Source organism: Palaemon carinicauda, chromosome 26 (assembly GCF_036898095.1).
Source record: "Palaemon carinicauda isolate YSFRI2023 chromosome 26, ASM3689809v2, whole genome shotgun sequence".
In the NCBI taxonomy this organism is placed as follows: domain Eukaryota; kingdom Metazoa; phylum Arthropoda; class Malacostraca; order Decapoda; family Palaemonidae; genus Palaemon; species Palaemon carinicauda.
In genome coordinates this window covers 100,859,774-100,883,902 of record NC_090750.1, presented here as the reverse complement: position 1 = coordinate 100,883,902, position 24,129 = coordinate 100,859,774, and the positions used below count along the sequence as shown (strand labels likewise).

Here is a 24,129-nt window from a genome sequence, read left to right as displayed (position 1 = left end):
ATATATATATATATATATATGTATATATACATATACATATACATATACTTATGCACACACACACACACACACACACACACATATATATATATATATATATATATATTCCTTTTTTAATGGCATGACTATTTCCACATCCTTTATTGCTGCCTGCTCAGATGAATGGGTGGAGGTATCACAGTTGGGAGGTATTTGGATTCAAAGCTATATGTAAGAGTATTGGTTGATATCCATTCCGAAGATGTTTTGGACCTTTTCGGTAGAACTATACTCAAGGGTTGGGTCTTCGGAATCTAGGGGGATCCAATCCTTGGGGGTAGGACTCTCGGCTTCTAGCCGGAAGCCCATCATTAATGCTATGGCGAGGATGATTCCATAGTTTCTTGGTCTCAGTCCCAACAGGCAATTTAGCTTACACCTGTGCCTCTATATCTGTTTTGGTGCTATCCTTACTGTAGGGTATGGAGTAGACCATCTGGGAAGTAGACTCTCATGGTGCAGATTGTGGAGAACGCAAATTTCCTTTCTGAGGTATGATGCCTGTTACGATCTTAAAATTGTTACAGGTTCTTTTAATAATCAAGATGAATGTTTCCAACAACCACCATTAAAATATGGGAAATGAATATAAAAAGAAACTCGCGAGAAAACACAACACGTTTATTCACAAACTTACAAAGAAAATCTATGTTACTATTTTGTTTACTTTAACTGACAAATCAAATCAATCAAAACAGATAGAAAAGGGGCAACCAGTAAGGTAGAAATACTTAAGGAATAGTTTTCTGCAGCTGCTGAGACGATACTGGTACGGACGCTTCAGGATTCAGAACGTTTCAGAAGGGCGGCTAAAGTTCAGATGAAACTGGCTCGATGATTTTGGATTCAAAGACGTCACAGAAAGGGTGGGATCAAGAAGTCTTCTCCAAGAATTCGATGATAGTGATAGGCTGCAGGTAGTGTTAGCTACTTCTCATGACAAGCAGAGAGGGCTGGCTTCTTCAATTTGTCTCTTCTTCTTGGCCATAACAGGATTTTGGAGATAGGTGTTTACTGTCTGAAGGGAAGAATGGAAACTGGCCCTATCAGACTGCTGGTCTTCTCTGCTTCTTATCTCGTCAGGATTGGATTCTCATCTGCTTCGGATATAGTTCCTCTCTTGTCTTATGCCCTGTTCTATCTCTCCTGGACAGTCTCTTCTTGAAGTTTATATACCCATGTATGGGTGGAGTTAATTACATTGGGCAGTAGTCATTTCCATGGAAGGCATTTTTTTGACAATTCTGTCTTGATTGGCCTCCTCAAAAACACCCACTTCGATCACACCTTGGAAGCTGCTAGATCAAATTTCTGATGAAAACTGGACCTCGTGTTAAGTCATAACAAGAGTGCAGCATGTGTCCACCCATGATGACATACTTCATAAACAGGATATCCCTCAGGCTCGGTTTCTCAAAATATGCTGACTCCACTGATTAAGGCAATGACATCTTGGTCAAAATAAGACAGTTCCCTTATCGCTGCAGGCACTCTTTGTCGAGGCTTGGTTTATTCTAAAATGTTGACGACAGTGAAGTGATGACAAATTTGACCAAACAATACGGTAGCCGAATCTCATCTCGCTTATCACACTTTAGGAATAGATAAGAATTTCTATTTTAATAATGTATCCTTTTAAAAGTATTGTATCTCCCCATGATAATGCCGGTAAAACAAACCAATCAACCAGCCAATCTCAACCCCTGCTGTATGGATTCTTCAAGTAACGAAGCCCCATCCCCTGGGTATGGTGACTCTGAAACAAACCAATCAACCAGCCAATCTCGACCCCTGCTGTATGGATTCTTCAAGTAACGAAGCCCCATCCCTTGGGTATGCTGACTCTCCTCCGGCACTGTTGATAACCTCTGCTAATTTGATTAAGGAAAATTCTGTTGGCGACCTTGGAACTAAAAGAGACCACTCTACTGATGTTAAAATATCTAGTAATTTTGGTTACACAAGGAAACTGTGAATCCTTCATGTTACCCAAATTCATTAGAGACAAATTATGAGGATATATATATACTGTATATAAAGTATTTGAGTGCTATGGATTGATAAAGGAAATAAGGATGAGACTCAAAGATGAAAAATGGGATTCATGGATATCTTTAGATAGTCATGACAAAGCATTTGATGCATTTTGTAATATTGTGAATATTAAAATTAACAACTTGAACATCATGGGAGTTCTTTGTGATAAGGTCCCAAAGGAATTGGATGTATACAAACCTGCTGATTGGTTTGAAAAATATGTAAATGTACTCATGCCCTCCCAGAGAAAGCCAAAACCACCAGTGTTGCTTGTAGCTGAACCTAAAGGGGTAATAAGGAATTATTTTAAGATAAGCAAATTGATTCAGAAAAAAAGTAGGAGTCATCCCACCTGGTGATATATATCGTTTTGGGAAAAATAGTTATCCCATCCATTCCAAATCATCAACGCAGTCTGCAATACTATCTAACCTATAGACAAGCAGTGATGAAATTACATTAGAAATCAAACCCTATCTAATTTTCTAGTTTTGGAAGCAGAGAATTCTTCATTGGGTACCTGTACAAATTTACAGAGGGGGAGATACTTTCCATGTGTCTACTAAGTGCATAAGGTTCTTGGAATATCGATGATTATACTTACTTTCCAGGATACTGATGTGCCTTTTCATATTATTATTGAAAATGAAAGGATTAAAGTTCGTCCTTTGAAGCAGAAGTCACTGCAATGGTTTGATTGTTTTAAATTTGGACATCCATCCAATGTTTGTAAAAATGAAAAGATGTGTACCATTTGTTCCAAATCTTATCATGGAGACTGAACCCTTGAGGCCAGGTGTTTAAACTGCAACTCGAATCATAATCAACTGATAAGAGATGCGAACTGTATGAGTTGGAGGAAGCTGCCTTTAATAAATCCAGTTTAGAACACATAAGTGTGGGACATGTAAAAAAAAAAAAAATGCTGAATAAATCAACTAAGTGCTGTATGACGAGGTGAGCATATTGCCATTTGAGGTTTTGCTACGGTGTATTAAAACTGAAAAATTACTGAAAAATTTCCCATTTCTCTATAACCTTCATCCCCCATTACCAACAATAGCACTAACCTCTCTCAGGCCATATCCTTGCCTGATTAGATGGAGATTCCACTCTAAACCATGTTATCAGGTACACCTGTAGTGGGGAAGGTCCAAAAACCTGGTAGCTCACCACCTATTAATCAGAAAAGAGAGAGACCTCCATGTCTCTCAGCCCCTTCCATAAGAAACATTAAAGTTATAACGTCAAGATTTTTTGTCTTTTGATGTTTCTGATCAACCAGAAGACAATTTAGATAAATCATAAATCCAAGTTGAGGTCCACCATCCCCCTCAACAATTAGATCAAAAGGACAAAAAGAAAATCACAAACACACAACCGAATTTATCAAGACCATGTCTAATAAAACTACCGGGAAATAGTATTAGATAAAAAATTGCCAATGGGAAGACCATCCAAAAGTTCTTCCAAAAAATAAACCTTAGTTTTTTCCTCCATTTTGCTATGGAATTGTCTAGGATTAAGGGCCAAATATGAACAACTTAAGCTCTTAATTCACGAGCATTCCCCCATAATTGTATGCCTACAGGAGAGCAAGATTGATGCTAATACCTCTTGTCATCGCGGATATATTAGCTATAGGACACCATATGATCACCGAGTCCTATGGGAGCCATGGCAGAAGTCTCATATTCATTCATCAAGATGTTCCTCAAATATCTTTATCCATCCGTACACCTCTGCAGACAGTGGTTGTACAGATTGATATAGGATGAAAATATACAATTTGTCCTTTGTAATGGCCTCTAAATGATAACATATCATATGATTTAGTAGAGGTGATTCAACAATTCCCTCAACCTTTTCTTTTACTTGGAGATTTGAATGGTAGACATCCTTTGTGGGATGAAGTTTTACCAAACACCAGGGGCAATATTATATCATTAATTGTGGAAAATGAGGATGTTGGACTCCTTAATACAGGAGAGCCCACATACTTGCATCTTCCGTATTCAGTCAGGTACCCTGTCATGCATTGACCTTTCAATTGCAAACTCAAACTGCCTTTTCTATTTTAATTGGTGGACATTAGATGATTGGCATACTAGTGATCATGCACCAATCATTATGAACACCAACAATGGTCCACCTCTACAAAGATTGCCACGATAGAATCTTAACAAGGTGGACTGGGTTAAATTTTGTGAGCCAAGTGAAATCGAGGGGAGTGCAGAACAGTTTGAAAGTATTGATGATGCCATAGACCTACTGAATGGAACTCTCCATACAGCAGGCAAATTTACCCCGAACCCACCACCAGTGTTGAAGGTGAACGGTCAGTATGTGACTGAAGCAAATGATGTTAGCAATGCCCTGGCGGATCATTTTCAAAATGTATCATGCAAGTGTGAAGCAGCTCCTGATCATCAGTATAGGAGCACTGAAGAAAATGAAATTTGAAATTTTGCAACAGCAAGGGAAGAGTTGTATAATTCTCCTTTTACTGAAAGATAATTTGATTCTGCACTTGCTACTTGTAACGATACTGCCCCTGGACCCAATGGAATTCCATATGCAATGATTAAACATGTACCTTTTAATACAAAGTTATTTATTTTAAGCATTATTAACAGATTAAAGCATGATCATAGTTATCCAAGTGTTTGGGAACTAGCGATTATTTTAGCCTTTTAAAATCCCAGTAAGGACAAGTTTCTAGCAGCAAACTATCAACCAATCGCATTGACATCTTGTTTATGTAAAATCATGGAGAAGATGGTCAATGGAAGACTGATGTGGTACCTGGAAAAGAAGGGTATTTTATCACCTAGCCTGTGTGGATTTAGAAAAATGCACTCGACTGATATATTGATGCAACTTGAGTCCTCTGTTTGTGAAGCCTTTGCTTCCAAACAACATCATGTGACTGTCTTTTTTTACCCTGAATAGGCATATGATACTACATGGAGATATGGTATACTTAAAACCATTCATAATTTGGGATTATGAGGAGAACTACTGCTGTTCATTCAATCATTTATTTCAATTAGATTTTTTCAAGTGAGAGTGGGGGAAGCTCTTTCTGAGATGAAATGACAAGAAGGAGGAGTTCCCTAGAGTAGTGTGCTAAGTGTAACCCTATTTGCACTAGCCATTAATGGGATATCGTCTGTCATTCCTCAAGATATTCTTTCAACACTATTCGTTGATTATCTCTCCATTTCATTTGCTGGAGCTAGAATGGCGATGGTTGAGAGAAATATTATTCAGAGGGCTGATACGAATGGGTTTAAGTTTTCGACATGCAAAACTGTCGTTGTCCATTTTTGTCATATTCAGGGAATACATCCAGACCCGGACATATACATTAAAGGTCAACGGATTCCATGTGTAAGTGAAGTTAAATTTTTAGGCTTGATATTTGATTGTAGGCTTGCATGGGTTTCTCACTTAAAAGTGTTAAAAGCTAAATTTTATGAGGCTCTTAATCTTTTAAAAGTATTGTTCCATACATGATTGGGCCAGACTGTAATACTATTTTAAAATCATACAAGGCCCTGAATTTTTTCAAAAAAATATTTATGGGTGTGAAATATACTTCTCAGCCACCCCAAGCCAATTAAAGATATTAGATTCAATACATCATGCTGGTATTAGATTCTCCACAGGAGCGTTTAGAACTTCGCCTATCCTAAATCTCCTGGTTGATGCTGGAGAATTACCTTTAGACCTTTACCGAAAGTCTTCTGTTGTTCGGTATTGGTTCAGGTTCCAAAAACTTCCTAATTCTTTAGCCTATCAGACTGCAAGACTTGTAAAGCACACATCATACTTTGAGTTGCACTTAAAATCTCTGCAACCTTATGGTTTTCAGGTTAAACAATTAATATAGTCTAGATATGATTAGAAGTAAAGTACTTCCATTTAAGGTATCATCAATGCCTTCTTGGAAATTACCACAGGTATCTTTTTGTAAATACTTTATTGGAGTTAAGAAGAATATGACTTGACTTAGAAGCCGAGTCTCTTTTTATGGAACGTGTTGCAGAACATAAGGGATCGACTTGTATGTATACTGATGGCTCCAAATCTGATGCTGGTGTTGGATTTGGAGTAAATAGTATGGTTTTAATTGTAGATTGCACTTCCTCTAACAGCTTCCATATTTACTACCGAACTGTATGGCATATTAACCGCTATTGAGAAAATAGTGTTGGAGAAGTAGGGTAATTTTACCATTTTTAGTGATGTAAGGAGTGTCCTCCAAGCTTTAGAAGTTTTTAATTTTAGTAACGCTTTAGTTTTAAAGATTTTAGAATGGCTTTTTATTATTGGACTGAGAGGTATAATAGTTTGATTTTGTTTTGTTCCAGCACATGTAGGTGTGTCTGGGAATGAGAAGGCCGATTTACTGGCGAAGAGTGCTGTATCCGAATTGCTACCAAGAAGGTATCCTATTCCCTGTAATGATTTCCTACTTACCATCAAGAAATTGTTTTATAATAATTGGCAACAGCACTGGAATAGTATAGATGGCAATAAAATGAGAGAAATAACAAATGTCATATCTCCTTGGAGGTATAACATGATGCCCCGAAAGTGGGAGACGTGTCTTTGTTGTCTCTACATTTTTCACACTCTGTTGACACACCAATTTCTGCAAAATGGCCAACACCAACCATATTGCAACGACGGTTTGGTACCCTTGACAGTGATCCATTTGTTGATCGAATGCCCCACTTAAAGTACAGAAAGAAGTACACATCTGTTTGAGGCTCAAGGTGAGGATGGCAGGTTCATCTTTGCCAAGGTTTTCGGATATGATGTGTCATACAATAATAGTGGTATTTTTAAGTTTATTTCAGAAGCAGGTCTTCTGAAAGCTATCTAACTGTTATAAGGATGTTTTTGCTTTTATTGTTTTAAACTGAATTAGTATTTATTTATTTATTGATAAATAATATCGGCGTCAATGACCTTAGATGTCAGGATGCCAGATAACTCGTAATCAATAAATCAAGTAACTCATTAATTTGCATAACTCATTGGTTTTAGCTTGTAATGATTTACATCTCTGCACCTATTTATAAGTCTTTTTAGCTAGGATTGTTAAATGTAATAACCAATGAACGCCACTTAATTTTTTTTTTTAATGAATTCCATTTTTTTTGCCAGACTGTATGATATTTTGTAATTACTTTCCCCTGGAGTAGCAAGAATTCTCCTTGTACTTATTAAAGCACCATTCTGCACCTACGAGAAAAATAAAACCAGGGAAAAGAGCCAGTCACTCAGTCCCAGTTGAGCCGACCCGAGTACTAACAGCGGGAACCTTCAACCATTAACCTGGCCACTTGACCAGACAACCTAGGACCAACAGGTTGTTTATTTTTTGTGGAGTAAAACCTCCACACTTTGAGACCAGAAGTTCCAAAGACGTCTCCTTTTAATGGCCATGAGTGCAGTGTTCTGAATCTGGTCACATTTGTCAGGTCCGGCAGTAGCCTGTCTGTTTCCATATATTAATGGGAAATGAGACAGGCCTCCCTTCTAATTGTTAGGAGTTAGGTCCTTAAACCAAATCAACCTTGTCCTCTATGACGGACCCAAAAGGAGGACGGATTAAGTTTCAAGAGTAACATCTGGTGCTTAATGATGGCCAAAAATTCAACCCCCTTTTAGGTAATTACATGATTCTTACACATTAGGTTAGGATATTATGTTTGTAATCGTCTGGCTTAATTTATGTGGCGTGTCCAGTATTCTTTAAATTGCCTTCTAACGGTTTTTCCCCTTCTGTTTAATGTTGAATTTGTTTAAAGGGAACGTGTTAAATTTGTTCAATTGTACTTTTGTGTTATGGTTCTCAGGACTTTTACTTTGATTGCAAGGTTGGTTCAACCAGTTAATTTTGTAATTAACCCCTTTTTGCTATTAACATTTTATTAAAGCATTTTATTTAATGTCATGTGTTCACTAATAATTCAATTTTCCATTATTTAGCCTTGCCTTTCTTTACTCTGTCAGTTAGGTGAAAATTCCTGTGATATGCTTTTTGTAAATAAATACCATCCTAAGTTTAAAATTATGGACTGTTTTTAACTAACACCTTGTGTAAGCATTAGTTTGAAGTAAGCTTAAAGTGCTTGCTTGCAAAGGTTGATTATTATCATACGAGACAATGAGTCCCGTAGTTTTAATTATGCGAGGTCAATTATGAATGAGATGAAAATCTTTGACCTTGTGGTTCTAATTGAGATATGACTAAGGCGAATTTTATGTTTGTATCAGAAGTAAAGTTATTGGTGCCAATTCCTTATTGCCTTGTTCTATAGCATTGCCTCTCGGTAGCCCGTAGAACATTTTAACTTTTACGGTAATGTTCCTCCTAATGCATTTTTCGTCACTGTCTCTTATTAACGTAATTTGTCTGAGCCTACTTTCTTGGGAATTTCTGCTCTATGCCCCGAGTAGCGTCTAAACATCAAGGGGATATTGGGGTTGACAGTCCCCATATATGTTTGGACTTGAACGTGTGTATAGCAAACCGTCTTCGTTGAGGTTCTCTGGCGCTCTATTCCTCCAGGCCCTGGTCCGGAAATCAGAGTGGGTAGTTTCCTGGAATTATTTCCCACACAGAGAGTGTACCACTATTTTAACCATCCAGCATATATTTTATGAATGTACTCTTTTCAAAAGACATAGAGATTTGTGTTTTTGTAAAAAAAAAAAAAAAATACCTGTCATTTTATGTTTTGAATATTTTTCTGATTAGAATAATTTTGTTTTTAATATTTTTAAGAAACAGGTTTAATGGATGAAATTTCCATATCTATTGATTATAGGTTTAAATTTCTAACTTATTTCTTAGTCAATAAGATTTAATATTTGCGTTATTAAGATTTTAATGTTTTAAAAAGCACAAGTTTTATAGAGGAAATTTAATGTTCTATTTATCATAGATTCTTATGGTTGATACAGTATATTTTTATCACATATATAAATATATATATAAATTTTTCCATCCCAAATTTATTCAGGCCAGCTCTATAAGACTCAATCTTGACTCCTTGTGCTGGATAATCTCCCCAATTTTATTCATATAACTATCATTTTACTCTTACAATAAGGCACATGTAAAGTGAGAGGTTTGTGTGTATGAAATATAAATTTTTTTATGTATTTGTAATACAATTATTTTAGACAAATGTAATATAGGATGTATGAAATTTTATATTTTTTATCTGATTTTAATTAGAAATATTTTTCTCTTTTGTTCCAGTATTCTGTATTTCTACGCATAGTGTTTTTTGCATTCATGATAGGAACAAACTGTGTGATGTGGACAATGTTTACCAAAGCTCTTCGGTTCTCCCCTACTACTCTTGAAGCTACTATAACAAACACTGCTGCAAATTTCTTTTTCACTGTAAGACATATTTATTTCGTAGTAATTTATATTTATACAAAGAATGTTTTTTTTTCATATTTTCAAATTCTTTTATAAATCTTCCAACAGGGTTTGTTGTACTATACTAGCGAAATTTTAAAATTTATTTTCGAAGCAGGTCTTCCGAAAACTATTCAAGTTTTATACTGATCTGTTTCCTTTTATAGTTTTAAATTGAATTTTTCAATATTAATCTTACCCGGTGATCATGTAGCTGCAACTCTGTTGCCCGACAGAAAAAACCTACGGTCGGGATACGCCAGCGATCGCTATACAGGTGGGGGTGTACAACAACAGCGCCATCTGTCGAGTAGGTACCCAGGTACTTCTTGTCAACAAGAACCAATTTTCTCTCTGTCGTGCCACCGGCAAGACCTACTTGATACGCTGTTGTTTCTGGAGTTGATTTTCACGCTATTTGGTGATGTATTCTCTCTAGATATTAGCTTTCGCTGTACAGGAGTTATTATCATTACCTTATCAAGCTTTTTTGATTAGATTTGGATTATTTGTTGACGACTTGGATAGATTTTGGAATCCCCCCTTTGACTAATTCAAGATGTCTGACCATACTCAAGTCCCCAAGTACAGGCAGTGTAGCGCTAGGGACTGTTCTAGGCGTCTTCCGAAGGCCTCTATAGATCCTCACACCGTTTGTTCCAATTGTAGGGGTAAATCCTGTCAATTGGAAGATCGATGTGAGGAATGCGCTGGGCTTTCGGAATTCGATTTTAATGAATTCCTTAAGAATGCACGTAGGCTAGAGAAGGATAGGATCAGGAGGAGTTCGTCTCGCTCTTTTGATTTTTCCTCTCCCCATGCCCCTCAACCTATTCCTTCCCCTGTAGTGGTGACTCCCGACCCTTCTACTAGCTCTCAGCAACCCTCGATGGCGGACATGATGCGTGCCATTCAGGCTCTTGGTGACAGAGTGGAGTCATTAGCTAATGACCGCAATCAACTCTTGGCCGATGTCAAAGAGTTGAAGGAGAAAAGTGCAGTGGGAAGTGTAGTGAGTGCAAGTGCAGTGAAAAGTGTCAGTGTCAGTGTTACGCATGAGGGTGCATCTGTTCGTGCCAGTCGTCCTCCCAGTCCGGGACCTCTTGCAAGCTCCCAAGCCCAGGGGAGAAGCAATGTCGAAGGACCAAAGGGTTCGACAGGCCTTGATCAGCGTACAGATGTACCCTCAGTGGTTGCGGACGTATCTTGCAGAGATCGTCCCATCCACAAACAGACGAGTGAGCCCATTCATTCCTCGTCTGTGGAAGAAGTTTCTCGTCAGAAACGCTGGACCAAGGTCTCACGACCTCTCAAGCGCAAGGTCCCTTCTGAGCGAGTCCAACGGCCCAGGTGTAGCCACTGGGTCAGTTCGGACTCGCCGCAGTCTTCCGAAGACTGCACACCTCCCAAGAGAGGTAGAGTGGTTCCGCAGCAGGCAATCACTCCGTCTGTTGCCGCACCAACCGCTGTAGACCCTAAGTGGTCTATGCTGCAGTCTATGCAGACTCAGCTAGCTTCCTTCATGCAGGAGTATCGTGCTGAGAAGGTTGACACTGCACCTGTTAACCTACAACCTGCCACGGTTGTGCGCTCAGCAGACACTGCGGCTGCCTGCTCCCACACTCCGGCTGTGAGAGCTCCACCACCGATGCGCAGTCGACCCTGCCAGACGCATGTTGACGTTAGCCGACGTGCGGCACCCTCCGTTGACATGCGTGAGCTACCGCATCAGCAGTGGGAAGGTGCTGTCAAGCTGCCGTGTTTTGACGCAATGCGGCAGTCTCCGCAACCCACGGCAGTCCCCACCACGCACCATCACTCCGCTTTTGTTGTTGCCAGCTCTCAGACTGACCAGCAGCGGCATGATGTTGGATCCAGTGCAGCTACGCATGCACCCGTGCTGCCGGATTCAGCCGTTCAGCTTTCTTCTCCTCCTTTGCCGCTTCCTCCTCAGCATTCGGATGAAGGAGTCTCTGATGACGACGAAGCTGCGCATTTGGACGATCAACACTCCGACATAGAGGAACCCAAGACTACGCCTCCCTCCTTAGACTTTAGGAAAGTCCTTGCCCTGTTTAAGGAGTTGTATCCGGACCAGTTTGTGTCTGCAACCCCGCGTTCACCTCCCTCTGAGTTCGCTTTAGGCATGCAGTCAGCAGCTCCTGCCTTTACGAAGCTCGTACTCGCGCGCTCATCCAAGAGAGCTTTAAGGGTACTGGGAGAGTGGTTGCAGTCCAAGAAGCAATTTGGGAAGACATCCTTCATCTTTCCACCGACCAAGCTTGCTTCCAAATCTAGCGTCTGGTATGCCACGGGAGAAGATCTCGGCTTGGGAGTTCCTGCCTCTGCCCAGGGCGACTTCTCAAGTCTGGTAGACTCTCCCCGCAGACTGGCTATGAGACGCTCCAAGATTTGCTGGACCTTTTCGGACATGGACCATCTTTTGAAGGGAGTTTTTCGTGCTTTTGAGATCTTCAACTTCCTGGACTGGTGTTTGGGAGCGTTAAGCAGAAAGACCTCCCCTTCGGATAAGGACTCTGCCATGCTCATCATGTCATGCATGGACAAAGCCATTCGGGATGGGTCTGGCGAGCTTGCGGCTTCGTTCGTGTCTGGAGTTCTTAAGAAGCGAGATCACCTTTGCTCCTTCTTGTCGGTGGGGATCACACCATGTCAGAAGTCAGAGTTGATGTTTGCTCCGCTTTCCAAGTGTCTCTTCCCTGAAGAGCTGATCAAGGGGATTGCCGCCTCGTTGATCCAGAAGGATACCCATGACCTGGTGGCGTCATCCGCACGTAAAGTCACAGCTTTACCTTCCGTGCCTAGACCTAGGATGGACACACCAGCGTCTAGGTTCATTCCGCCCTTTCGTGGCAGAACCTCCAGCAGAGGAGGTACCCGTGCCGATAGTCAACGTGGCAAAAAGAAGAAGGGTTCCAAGTCCTCAAAAGGCAGAGTCTGACTGCCAACCTCTCCAGACAGCAGTGGGAGCCAGGCTCAAGAACTACTGGCAGGCCTGGGAGAACAGGGGTGCAGACGCACAGTCTGTGAAGTTGCTCAGAGAGGGGTACAGGATTCCATTCTTGCGCAAGCCCCCTCTAGCAACTACTCCCATCGACCTCTCTCCCAGGTACAGAGAGGAGGACAAGAGGCTAGCTTTACAGCAAGAGGTGTCTCTCTTGCTACAAAAGGGAGCGGTAGTCATAGTCCGGGACCATCAATCCCCGGGCTTCTACAACCGTCTCTTCTTAGTAGCGAAGAAGACAGGAGGGTGGAGACCGGTGCTGGACGTCAGTGCTTTAAATGTCTTTGTCACCAAGCAGACGTTCACCATGGAGACGACGAAGTCGGTGCTAGCATCGGTCAGGAAGGAAGACTGGATGGTCTCGTTGGACCTAAAGGACGCGTACTTTCACGTCCCCGTCCATCCAGACTCCCAACCTTTCCTAAGGTTCGTCTTTGGGAAGGTCGTTTACCAGTTCCAAGCCTTGTGCTTTGGCCTAAGCACGGCACCTCTAGTGTTTACGAAACTGATGAGGAATATTGCCAAATTCCTGCATTTGGCAGACATCAGAGCCTCCCTCTATTTGGACGACTGGCTTTTAAGAGCTCCGTCAAGTCGTCGCTGTCTGGAGAATCTCAAATGGACTATGGATCTGACCAAGGAATTGGGTCTCCTGGTCAATATAGAAAAGTCCCAACTCGTCCCATCCCAAACTATAGTCTATCTAGGTATGGAGATTCAGAGTCGAGCTTTTCGGGCTTTTCCGTCGGCCCCCAGAATCAGTCAAGCCCAAGAATGCATCCAGAGCATGCTGAAAAGGAACCGATGTTCAGTCAGACAGTGGATGAGTCTAATAGGGACGCTTTCATCGCTGGACCAGTTCATCGCGTTAGGGAGACTCCACCTCCGACCACTTCAGTATCACCTAGCTGCTCACTGGAGAAAGGACATGACGCTAGAAGCGGTCTCAGTTCCTATATCCGAAGAGATGAAGTCTGCACTGACTTTGTGGAAGAACAGCATTCTTCTCAAGGAAGGTCTACCACTGGCTGTTCAGACCCCCGACCACCTTCTCTTCTCGGACGCATCGGACACGGGCTGGGGTGCGACACTGGACGGTCGGGAATGCTCGGGCACGTGGAATCCGGATCAAAGAGCACTACACATCAACTGCAAGGAGCTACTGGCAGTTCATCTGGCCTTGAGAAGCTTCAAGTCCCTCCTTCTAGGCAAGGTGGTGGAGGTGAACTCCGACAACACTACAGCCTTGGCGTACATCTCCAAGCAAGGAGGGACTCATTCGAGGAAGTTGTTCGAGATCGCAAGGGACCTCCTCACCTGGTCAAGAGATCGAAAGATATCGCTTGTAACGAGGTTCATTCAAGGCGACATGAATGTCATGGCAGACCGCCTCAGCCGGAAGGGTCAGGTCATCCCTACAGAGTGGACCCTTCACAAGAATGTTTGCAGCAGACTATGGGCCCTGTGGGGTCAGCCCACCATAGATCTGTTCGCTACCTCGATGACCAAGAGGCTCCCAAATTATTGCTCACCGATTCCGGACCCAGCAGCAGTTCACGTAGATGCCTTTCTTCTGGATTGGTCCCATCTAGACCTGTATGCGTTCCCCCCGTTCAAGATTGTCAACAAGGTACTGCAGAAGTTCGCCTCTCACGAAGGGACACGGTTGACGTTGGTTGCTCCCCTCTGGCCCGCGAGAGAATGGTTCACCGAGGTACTGCAATGGCTAGTAGACGTTCCCAGGACTCTTCCTCTAAGAGTGGACCTTCTGCGTCAGCCGCACGTAAAGAAGGTACACCCAAGCCTCCACGCTCTTCGTCTGACTGCCTTCAGACTATCAAAAGACTCTCAAGAGCTAGAGGCTTTTCGAAGGAGGCAGCCAGAGCGATTGCCAGAGCAAGGAGGACATCCACTCTCAAGGTCTACCAGTCAAAATGGGAAGTCTTCCGTAGCTGGTGCAAGGCGAATTCAGTTTCCTCAACCAGTACCTCTGTAACGCAGATAGCTGACTTCCTTTTACACCTAAGGAATGTAAGATCCCTATCAGCTCCTACGATCAAAGGTTACAGAAGCATGTTGGCAGCAGTCTTCCGCCACAGAGGCTTAGATCTTTCCACCAACAAAGATCTACAGGACCTCCTTAAGTCTTTTGAGACCTCAAAGGAGCGTCGGTTAGCCACACCAGGTTGGAACTTAGACGTGGTTTTAAGGTTCCTGATGTCAGCAAGGTTCGAACCGCTTCAATCAGCCTCTTTTAAAGATCTCACTTTGAAGACTCTTTTCCTCGTTTGCTTAGCAACAGCTAAAAGAGTCAGTGAGATACACGCCTTCAGCAGGAACATAGGTTTTACATCTGAAACGGCTACATGTTCCTTACAGCTTGGTTTTTTAGCTAAAAACGAGCTCCCTTCTCGTCCTTGGCCCAAATCGTTCGAGATTCCAAGCCTGTCCAGTTTGGTTGGAAACGAACTAGAGAGAGTACTATGCCCAGTAAGAGCTCTTAAGTACTATTTAAGACGTACAAAGCCATTACGAGGACAATCAGAAGCTTTATGGTGTTCTATTAAGAAACCTTCTTTACCGATGTCGAAGAACGCAGTTTCTTATTACATCAGGCTTTTGATTAGAGAAGCCCATTCTCATCTGAATGAGGAAGACCATGCTTTGCTGAAGGTAAGGACACATGAAGTTAGAGCTGTCGCTACTTCAGTGGCCTTCAAACAGAACCGTTCTCTGCAGAGTGTAATGGATGCAACCTATTGGAGAAGCAAGTCAGTGTTCGCATCATTTTACCTTAAAGATGTCCAGTCTCTTTACGAGAACTGCTACACCCTGGGACCATTCGTAGCAGCGAGTGCAGTAGTAGGTGAGGGCTCAGCCACTACATTCCCATAATCCCATAACCTTTTTTAATCTTTCTCTTGAAATGCTTTTTATTGTTGTTTTTGGGTTGTACGGAAGGCTAAGAAGCCTTTCGCATCCTGGTTGATTTGGCGGGTGGTCAAATTCTTTCTTGAGAAGCGCCTAGATTAGAGGTTGTGATGAGGTCCTTTAGTATGGGTTGCAGCCCTTCATACTTCAGCACCTAGGAGTCGCTCAGCATCCTAAGAGGATCGCGAGGCTCAGTAAGGAAGACGTACTTAAAAAGGCAGAGTAATGGTTCAAGTCGACTTCCTTACCAGGTACTTATTAATTTTATGTTTGTTATTTTGAATAACTGCTAAAATGAAATACGGGATACTTAGCTTCTAATGTTAACATGTATGCTGGTCTCCACCCACCCCCCTGGGTGTGAATCAGCTACATGATCACCGGGTAAGATTAATATTGAAAAATGTTATTTTCCTTAGTAAAATAAATTTTTGAATATACTTACCCGGTGATCATGAATTTAAGGACCCTCCCTTCCTCCCCATAGAGACCCAGTGGACCGAGGAGAAAATTGGTTCTTGTTGACAAGAAGTACCTGAGTACCTACTCGACAGATGGCGCTGTTGTTGTACACCCCCACCTGTATAGCGATCGCTGGCGTATCCCGACCGTAGGTTTTTTCTGTCGGGCAACAGAGTTGCAGCTACATGATCACCGGGTAAGTATATTCAAAAATTTATTTTACTAAGGAAAATAACATTTTCTTATAAAGTTCAGTTATAACAGATGATATAGGTGTCAATGACCTTCAATGTCAGGATTCCAGAAAACCCAAAATCAATCATTTAATATAAATTTTTAGATTTGTTTTGTAATTATTGAAACAGATGACTTTCATGGGGAACAAGTTTGCATGGACATTATTTGCTAAGTATGGTTTAACAGAATGAAAATAGAAAACAGAGCTAGAAGCAAAAAAATAAAAACTATACTACTGAACAAACTACTAGAAGTATGCACACTTTGACACCAGTACAAATTATACTAAAAGCAATTGTAAAATTAATCAGTTAAATTATGTCATACGTTTTATAGCTTTCAGTGTTTAAGCGTTTAAGCACCATTGAACATAATTTCTACTCTCTTCAATGCCATATGATGTAATTTACGTCCAGTAATTGCTATTTTGTTTCTTTTATTTCCATGTATGAATATTTTACAAATTATATAATAGCATATGTCAAAGGAAAGGAATTATAGTTAGCTGTACGATGGTAAATGTTGCAAAGCTGTATCTTGTATAGTTTTGTGCTAAGATAAGTAAAATATCCAAAAAAAACAAGGGACTAGTGGTTGAATGCCAAATCATTTGGGAGGAGTTGGAGCTAAAAGGATTTAGTGTAATAGCAATATATGTTTTGCACCTATCTTTAGCTTTCTCACGGGTTCCCTCTTAGAATGAGAATACTTTGATCGTGTCACTTTCTTTCAACACGGAATAACATTTCCTTGTGGAAGCCTAGTGTCGGGCAAGAGGACTCTTGTACTGGGGAATAGATTTTTCCTCAATTTGGCACAAAATTTCTCTCATTTTTTTTTTATTTCTTATTATTGCTTCAACCTCCTTCATATTTCATTAATTGCTCACTACCTTGCTGCCTAACCTCTCTTCCTCTAATCACTGAGTAGATTTTTGGGAAGTGATGCCATTGCTGGGATTGGAGTTTTGGCAACTACCTGATGTTGTTTTGTCCTAAGGAGCATCAGTATCTCCATATTGGCACACAGAATTTTCATTGCTAAGAATTGGCCCTAAGATTCCAGGGGTGGGCTGGTTTTTCAAGGTAGCACTCTCGGCTGTACATCCGGTTTGCTTACAACTATGACTAAATTGAGGATGATTGTATTCTTGAAATGCTCTCAGTCCCATCACCTTGGTTCGGCTTACACTTGAGCCACTCTAATCATAGTGATACCATCCCATTGTAGTAGGGTAGGGATTGGACACTTTGGAGTCCGCTCTCACAGGTGTCATTGGTGCAGGAATTAATTCCATGAAAGAATAATAGAACCTCTTTAAGAATGTCAGACAGTCCAGGATCCCTTAAACTTTATCTGTCCGTTTGTTTTATTCATTTCTATTATTTCCCCACCCCTCCCCCCGCAAAAAAATAGTAATATTGACAATGTTACCCTACCCCTGGACCCTGACACTGTTGACTACCTCTGTTAATTCATTTAAGGAAAATTCTGTTGATGACCTTGACAGTAAAAAGAACCGTTCTTCCAATATTCAGAGTTCTAAAGCTAATGTAAGGAATTTGAAAGTCATTCGTGTATGTGATATACCAATAAATTGTCACTAAGAAGCATTACCAATGACTTTTAAACCTTATAATAAAATAAAGATATTAGGATGATGACAAATGGGAAGCGTAGATCTGCTTTGGCAATCATGCAAGTTGCAATATTTCAAAAGTAAACCTTGATAACAACCAGATTACCGGACCACCATCCAATACAGCTCCTCGAAAACTGGACATTTATTGCCCCACTGACTGATATCAAAATAGATCTGTTGACACCAAAATAAATTGGAAATCAGAAAAGCCAAACCACCAAAGTGGATTACTTCAAGGACAACAGGAGAGAAATATAATTACTTTAAATTCAGGAAGCTACTGCAAAACGTAATCCTTTACTATAGAACATGGTAACATTTCTAGATTATCCAAGAAATCAATACTAATGCATGGTAAATCTAAACCCCAGTCTTAATTCTAAATAACATAAATCTAGAAGAAAATATAATGGTGTATATCAAACTATTTGAATTTTAGCTATGAAAGAGTGTTGATTTATAACAGACCTTTATGAGTTCACCGTGGAAGAAATCTTTTTATTATTTTCTATTTTGAAGACCATGATGTACCCTCACATGTATACATAGAAAATGAAAGAACAGTTTGTCTTTACAAACGGAAACCTATCCAATACTACAATTGTTTCATATTTTCACATCCTCTCCAGTATATAAAAAGAAAAAGCTCTGTGACAATTGTTCAGATCTTGACCCTGGAACCTGCACCTCTGTTGCAAAGTTCAATTGTAGCCTGGATTGGAAGCCAACTAAAAAAATTTTCAATATGAATATCAAATAGAAGAAGCAACTCTTCAGAAATCAGATGCAGAGCATATCAGTGTGAGGTATGTCTGGTGACTTGTAAGCAAAACTAAAGGTATACTAAGCCCCTAAAATCTAAGAATGTTGGACATCCAGAGATAAATGCAACTCGATCTAGACCAGGTAATGATAAGCTTCTACTTTCTAAACCTACTAACAAGAGAATGCCTTGATGAAGCCATTTGGCTCCAATTTAGAATATTATTTCCATGCTGGAGCCTCGTGATGGGGAAGAGGGACCATGAATTGGGGAATTAGTTTTTCCACACTCACTCAAAATTTCTCTTATATTTTTTTTTTTTTATTTATTATTTCTTCAACCTCCTTCATATTTTATCAACTGTCTCCCAACTTGCTGACATCCACTTATCCTCTATTCACTCAAGATTTTTGGGGAGGGATAGTATTGCTTGGATTGGAGTCTTTTTTTAAACAATTGTGGGATCTGTGGTGGTCTTGCCAACTACCCGATAATGTTTGGATTCCATGGGTGGAGTGTTTTTTTTTTTTTTTTTCTAGAGACACAACTCTCAGTAATCTGTCTGCTTTGCCATCCACTATGATTGAAATAGGGATTATTACATTTTTAAACGCTCTGTCTCATCAAGTGGGGTTGGCTTACACTTGAGCCACTAATCATAGTGGTACAACCCCATCATGGTAGTGTAGTGAGTGGACATTTGGGGGTCAGCTGTCACAGGTATCATTGGTGGAGGAATTGATTGCATGAAAGCCTAAATTTTTTTCCCCTTAAACCTATTTCTCTCCATATTTCTTTCATATTTTTCCTTCCCATCCCAAAAGTACTGAGTAAAATCTAAGTTTTCCGAACCCCTGAGTCGAATGGGGAACCCTAGACACTGTTGACGTCCTCACCTAGTTCGAAAAAGGCAAGTACTGTTCATAACCTCGGTATTAAAATGGATCACTTCACCAATACTTCCATGTCCAGTGTTATTACAATGGAACCTTTAGTTCCCCCTTCACCTCTTAGCAATATGATGTCTTGATGAAGTCAATTGACTTCAACATGGAATATCATTTCCTTTTTGAAGCCTTGTGATGGGCAAAAGGGCTTTCAAACTTAGGGAAACTTCTCCCCCAGTTTGAATTAAAGTTTCACTCTCTTTTCTATCCCTACTTATCCACATTACTCTGCTTTCTAGTAATTTTAACAAATTTCTTTTAGCTTGCTATGCAAACTCTATGAATAATATTTCCCTCATTCATATATATATATATATATATATATATATATATATATATATATATATATATATATATATATATAAATTATATATATATATTCTTAAAAACAGTGGATATTTCTGCATTCGTTTTTACTGCCCACTCAAATAAAAGAGAGAAGGGATCACGGCTGGGATTTTTTTGCATTCAAAGCTATATGAGAGAGTATTGGATTAAGTCATTCATTCTGAAGATAGTTTGGAGCTTTTGTGCAGAACTACTTTCAAGAGTTGGGTCATCGGAATCCAGGGGATCCGGTTCTTGAGAGTAGGACTCTTTGTTTCTGCCTGGAAGCCTACCATTACATATCCAGGGAGGATGTTTTCATGGTCTCAGGCGCGATAGATGGGTTTAACTTACACCTGTGCCTCTGTATCTGTTTTGGTGGTGCTATCCTACTGGTAGGATATGGAGTGGACCATCAGGGAAGTATACTCTCACTGTGCCGATGGTGGAGAACATAAATGTCCTTTCCAGAGTATGAAACTTTCATAATATTACATAGCAGGATAAACAAACAAGCAACCAAACAAAAACACAACAGCCAAGGAAATACAAATATGCTGGTAATGAAAGTCATCCTGACTCATGCTCTAGCCATATCTTCTCTTCCTGTTTCTGATTTAAGGGCCAAAATCCATTACTGTGGATACACATACCTCCAGTGTCTATACAATGGATCCCTTTATTCCTTCTTCCCCACATTGCCAGGGGAATAAAATATCTGGCAATAAAACGGAAAAGTTAAAGAGTTTTGTGTTGTGTGTAATTACTCGCAATATAAATTATTCAAAAGGTAAGTAATATTTTGAAATAACATTGCTCACAATGATTCCTCCAAAGCTAAGATTGCTTTCTCAAGTGTCAAGGATGGCAAAGTATCTAATCTATCCTTTCATTTGAAAATTCACAGCATCATAAATGTTATCGATTCTAAGTATTATCAGTAATCCTAAATGCACCGCCCTGTATGATGAAGTTCAGGTGATATCTCCTAGAATCGCACTTGAACCAACTTGGTATGTCATATCATACAAGGAAGGGTGTGATAACATTATCAAGGGCTATGAGTCCCTAGAAAAGAAAGTCGGTGACATTCCCCAAGGTAACCTGAAATGGTAAACTTTCTTTAGTCTTGTTGTCCCAACTCTATGAGTATTATTTCTCTCAATTTATGTGTATATGTATATATATATATATATATATATATATATATATTTATATATATATATATATATATATATATATATATATATATATATATATATATATATATATATATACAGTGGTACCTCTACATACGAATTTAATTCGTTCCACAACCAACTTCGGATGTAGAAACGAATTTTCCCATAAGAATACATGGTAATTCATTTAATTCGTTCCTCAGCCTAAAAACCCATAATAAATCCTTAATAAATGGCTACACATAATTACACATAACAATAACATAACTGCATAATATGAAAGAAGCATGTAAAAAAGATAATTATAAAGTAATAATAAATAAAACATTTGTTTTATTGCCACTTTACCTTAGAGACAGGCCAACGCAGGTGTAGGATTTGCTACGCCAGGAGACGGACGATCGGCGAGAAGGTAGACATGGTGTTAACATGTTCTTTAAATAAATACTCTCTCTCTCTCTCTCCTCTCTCTCTCTCTCTCTCTCTCTCTCTCTCTCTCTCTCTCTCTCTCTCTCTCTCTCTCTCTCTCAGAAAAAAATAATAGACGTCTCTAACACTAACAGTGAAGAAGAACAAGAGTCTCTCTCTCTCTCTCTCTCTCTCTCTCTCTCTCTCTCTCTCTCTCTCTCTCTCTCTCTCTCTCTCTCTTGTTCTTCTTCACTGTTAGTGTTAGAGACGTCTATTATTTTTTCTGAGAGAGAGAGAGAGAGAGAGACTCTTGTTCTTCTTCACTGTTAGTGTTAGAGACGTCTATTAATTTTTTCTGAGAGAGAGAGAGAGAGAGAGAGAGAGAGAGAGAGAGAGAGAGAGAGAGAGATTAAAGAAAAATGAGAGATTAAACAAAAATGTGTTGTATACATATGATTTTTAACAGCGTTACCGAGTTGAAAGACAGTTAAATGTAACTTAAAAAACAATATCAGCGAATCTGAATTCCTTTATTAACTAAAACAAATATTGATACAAACACACTCGTGTGCGTATGCGCAAACACACACACACACGCACGAGGAGACACGATCGGCGAGGAGGTAGAGATGGTGACTGCGATAACATACCGTAACTTACACTACGGAAATTTTAATCTAACTTAGCTTATTTATTTTTTTATTTTTATTTTCATATTTCATATTTTTTACATCTTTTTTCTTTTGATTTTTTATTTTCATCACGTTCAGTGACGAGTTACGGTATGTTATCGCAGTCACCATCTCTACCTCCTCCCCGACTGTCTCTCTTACTGCGTAGCAATTTTTGCACATGTGTGTGTGTGTTTGTGCATACGCACACGAGTGAGTTTGTATCAATATTTGTTTTAGTTAATAAAGGAATTCAGATTAGCTGTTATTACTTTCTTAGTTACTTTTAATTGTTTTTCAACTCGTTGACGCTGTTAAAAATCATATGTACTCTAAACACATTTTTGTTTAATCTCTCTCTCTCTCTCTCTCTCTCTCTCTCTCTCTCTCTCTCTCTCTCTCTCTCTCTCTCTCTCTCTCTCGGAAAGAAAATAATAGACGTATCTAACACTATAACAGCGAAGAAGAACGAGAGAGAGAGAGAGAGAGAGAGAGATTTTATTTAAAGAACATGTTAATGCTATGTTTAGAGAGAAACAGAAAAAGAGAGAAGTCTTATTTAAAAGAGCTTGTTAATGCTATCATGGTTTTCTTTGCTTCACTTTTTTCTTTCTTTCTGTTCATCACGCTGGCCCTTCTCACAAATGATCGTTGCCAACAATCTCTTTGTCCTATCCTTTATCCCTATCAACAAAAGGCGTTCTATCTCTTCCAGGGTATTGCTAAGATGTCTTGTAATAATGGTGAACCCCTTTGATGGTTATTTGCTTTAATGGCTGCCTTCAGCTTGATGATCCTCGAGATCATAGGCCTATTCCGGCCATATTGTTTAGCCATACAGTATCACTCACATGCACACTGCTCTCATGTTTTTCTAAAATTTCTTGCTTCAATTCTAATGAAAGAATCACCTTCTTCCTGTACTGAAACTTGGCTTCTTAGGCACCATGATTATAGGTAAAATCAAAAAGGAAATGTGAGAAAAGGAAGAAAATAAGCACTGTTAATAACAGACCAAACAGAAGACAACCACACGATATACACAAGAATAGAGAACTGAGCACTCGACGCTCAATGGCGTAATGTTTACTTCGTGTGTCGAAATAAAATTCGGGTGTAGAGTCAAAAATTTGCTCGAATTTTACTTCGGATGTTGGAAAATTCGGATGTAGATACGTTCGTGTGTAGAGGTTCTACTGTATATATATATATATATGTACATACTGTATATATGTGTATATATATAAATATAGATTTTATTAAATCTGTTCGTGAGCTAGCAAGTGCAAAGTTAATGTTATTGGAGTCTTATCAAATGAATTTCCAGTGAACAGCAGAGTACTCCAAGGGAATATGTTGTCACCTATATTGTTTATCCCCCTCATGGATTTTGTAATGCGTAGAACAGTCAGAGATGGTGGAGAAGGGTTGGACAGGATTGGCGATAGGACTTGAGCAGACCTAGAGTATGCTGATGATGCTGTCCTTCTTAGCAGAACACCGCAGGATTTGCAATGCTTGTTTACAAGAATGCATGAAATATCACATGAGGTTGAGCTGAAGATAAATAGAGGAAACACAGAGGTGATGAGAACAGAGTATGCAATGGAAGATGAAATATCATTGGAAGGAAAAAGGATTTATGAGCTGGAATCACTCAAGTATTTAGGAACTATGAAATCCAATACAGGGTCTTTAGAATTAGAGTTTAGTGAAAGATTAAAAAAAGCAAATCAGACAATGGCTAGGTTAAGTAAAATTTGGGAATCAAATCGCCTGAAATTACATATAAAAATCAGACTATATATCAGTTTAGTGAGATCGGTGTTACTCTATGGACTTGAGTCATGGTATGACAATGAAACAATCTCCAATAGATTTAGTAGATTTGAGAATGAAGCCGTCAGAAGGATATTGGGAGTTAAATGGCAGGACAGGATTAGAAATGAAACTATAAGAAACATTACTCGAGTGCCGTATGTGAATGAGATCATGAGGAGGGGTAG

The 24,129-nt window shown here is 39.8% G+C and overlaps 1 protein-coding gene across 1 annotated transcript in view; it reads left to right on the top strand.

The window, feature by feature from the left end:
* Positions 1 to 24,129, top strand: part of LOC137620347 (transmembrane protein 42) — a 150,431-nt gene that overhangs the window by 87,495 nt on the left and 38,807 nt on the right. The window contains exon 3 of the mRNA XM_068350579.1: positions 9,362 to 9,508. Coding sequence (XP_068206680.1) covers positions 9,362 to 9,508 — 147 coding nt within the window. The remainder of the gene's footprint in view (positions 1 to 9,361; positions 9,509 to 24,129) is intronic.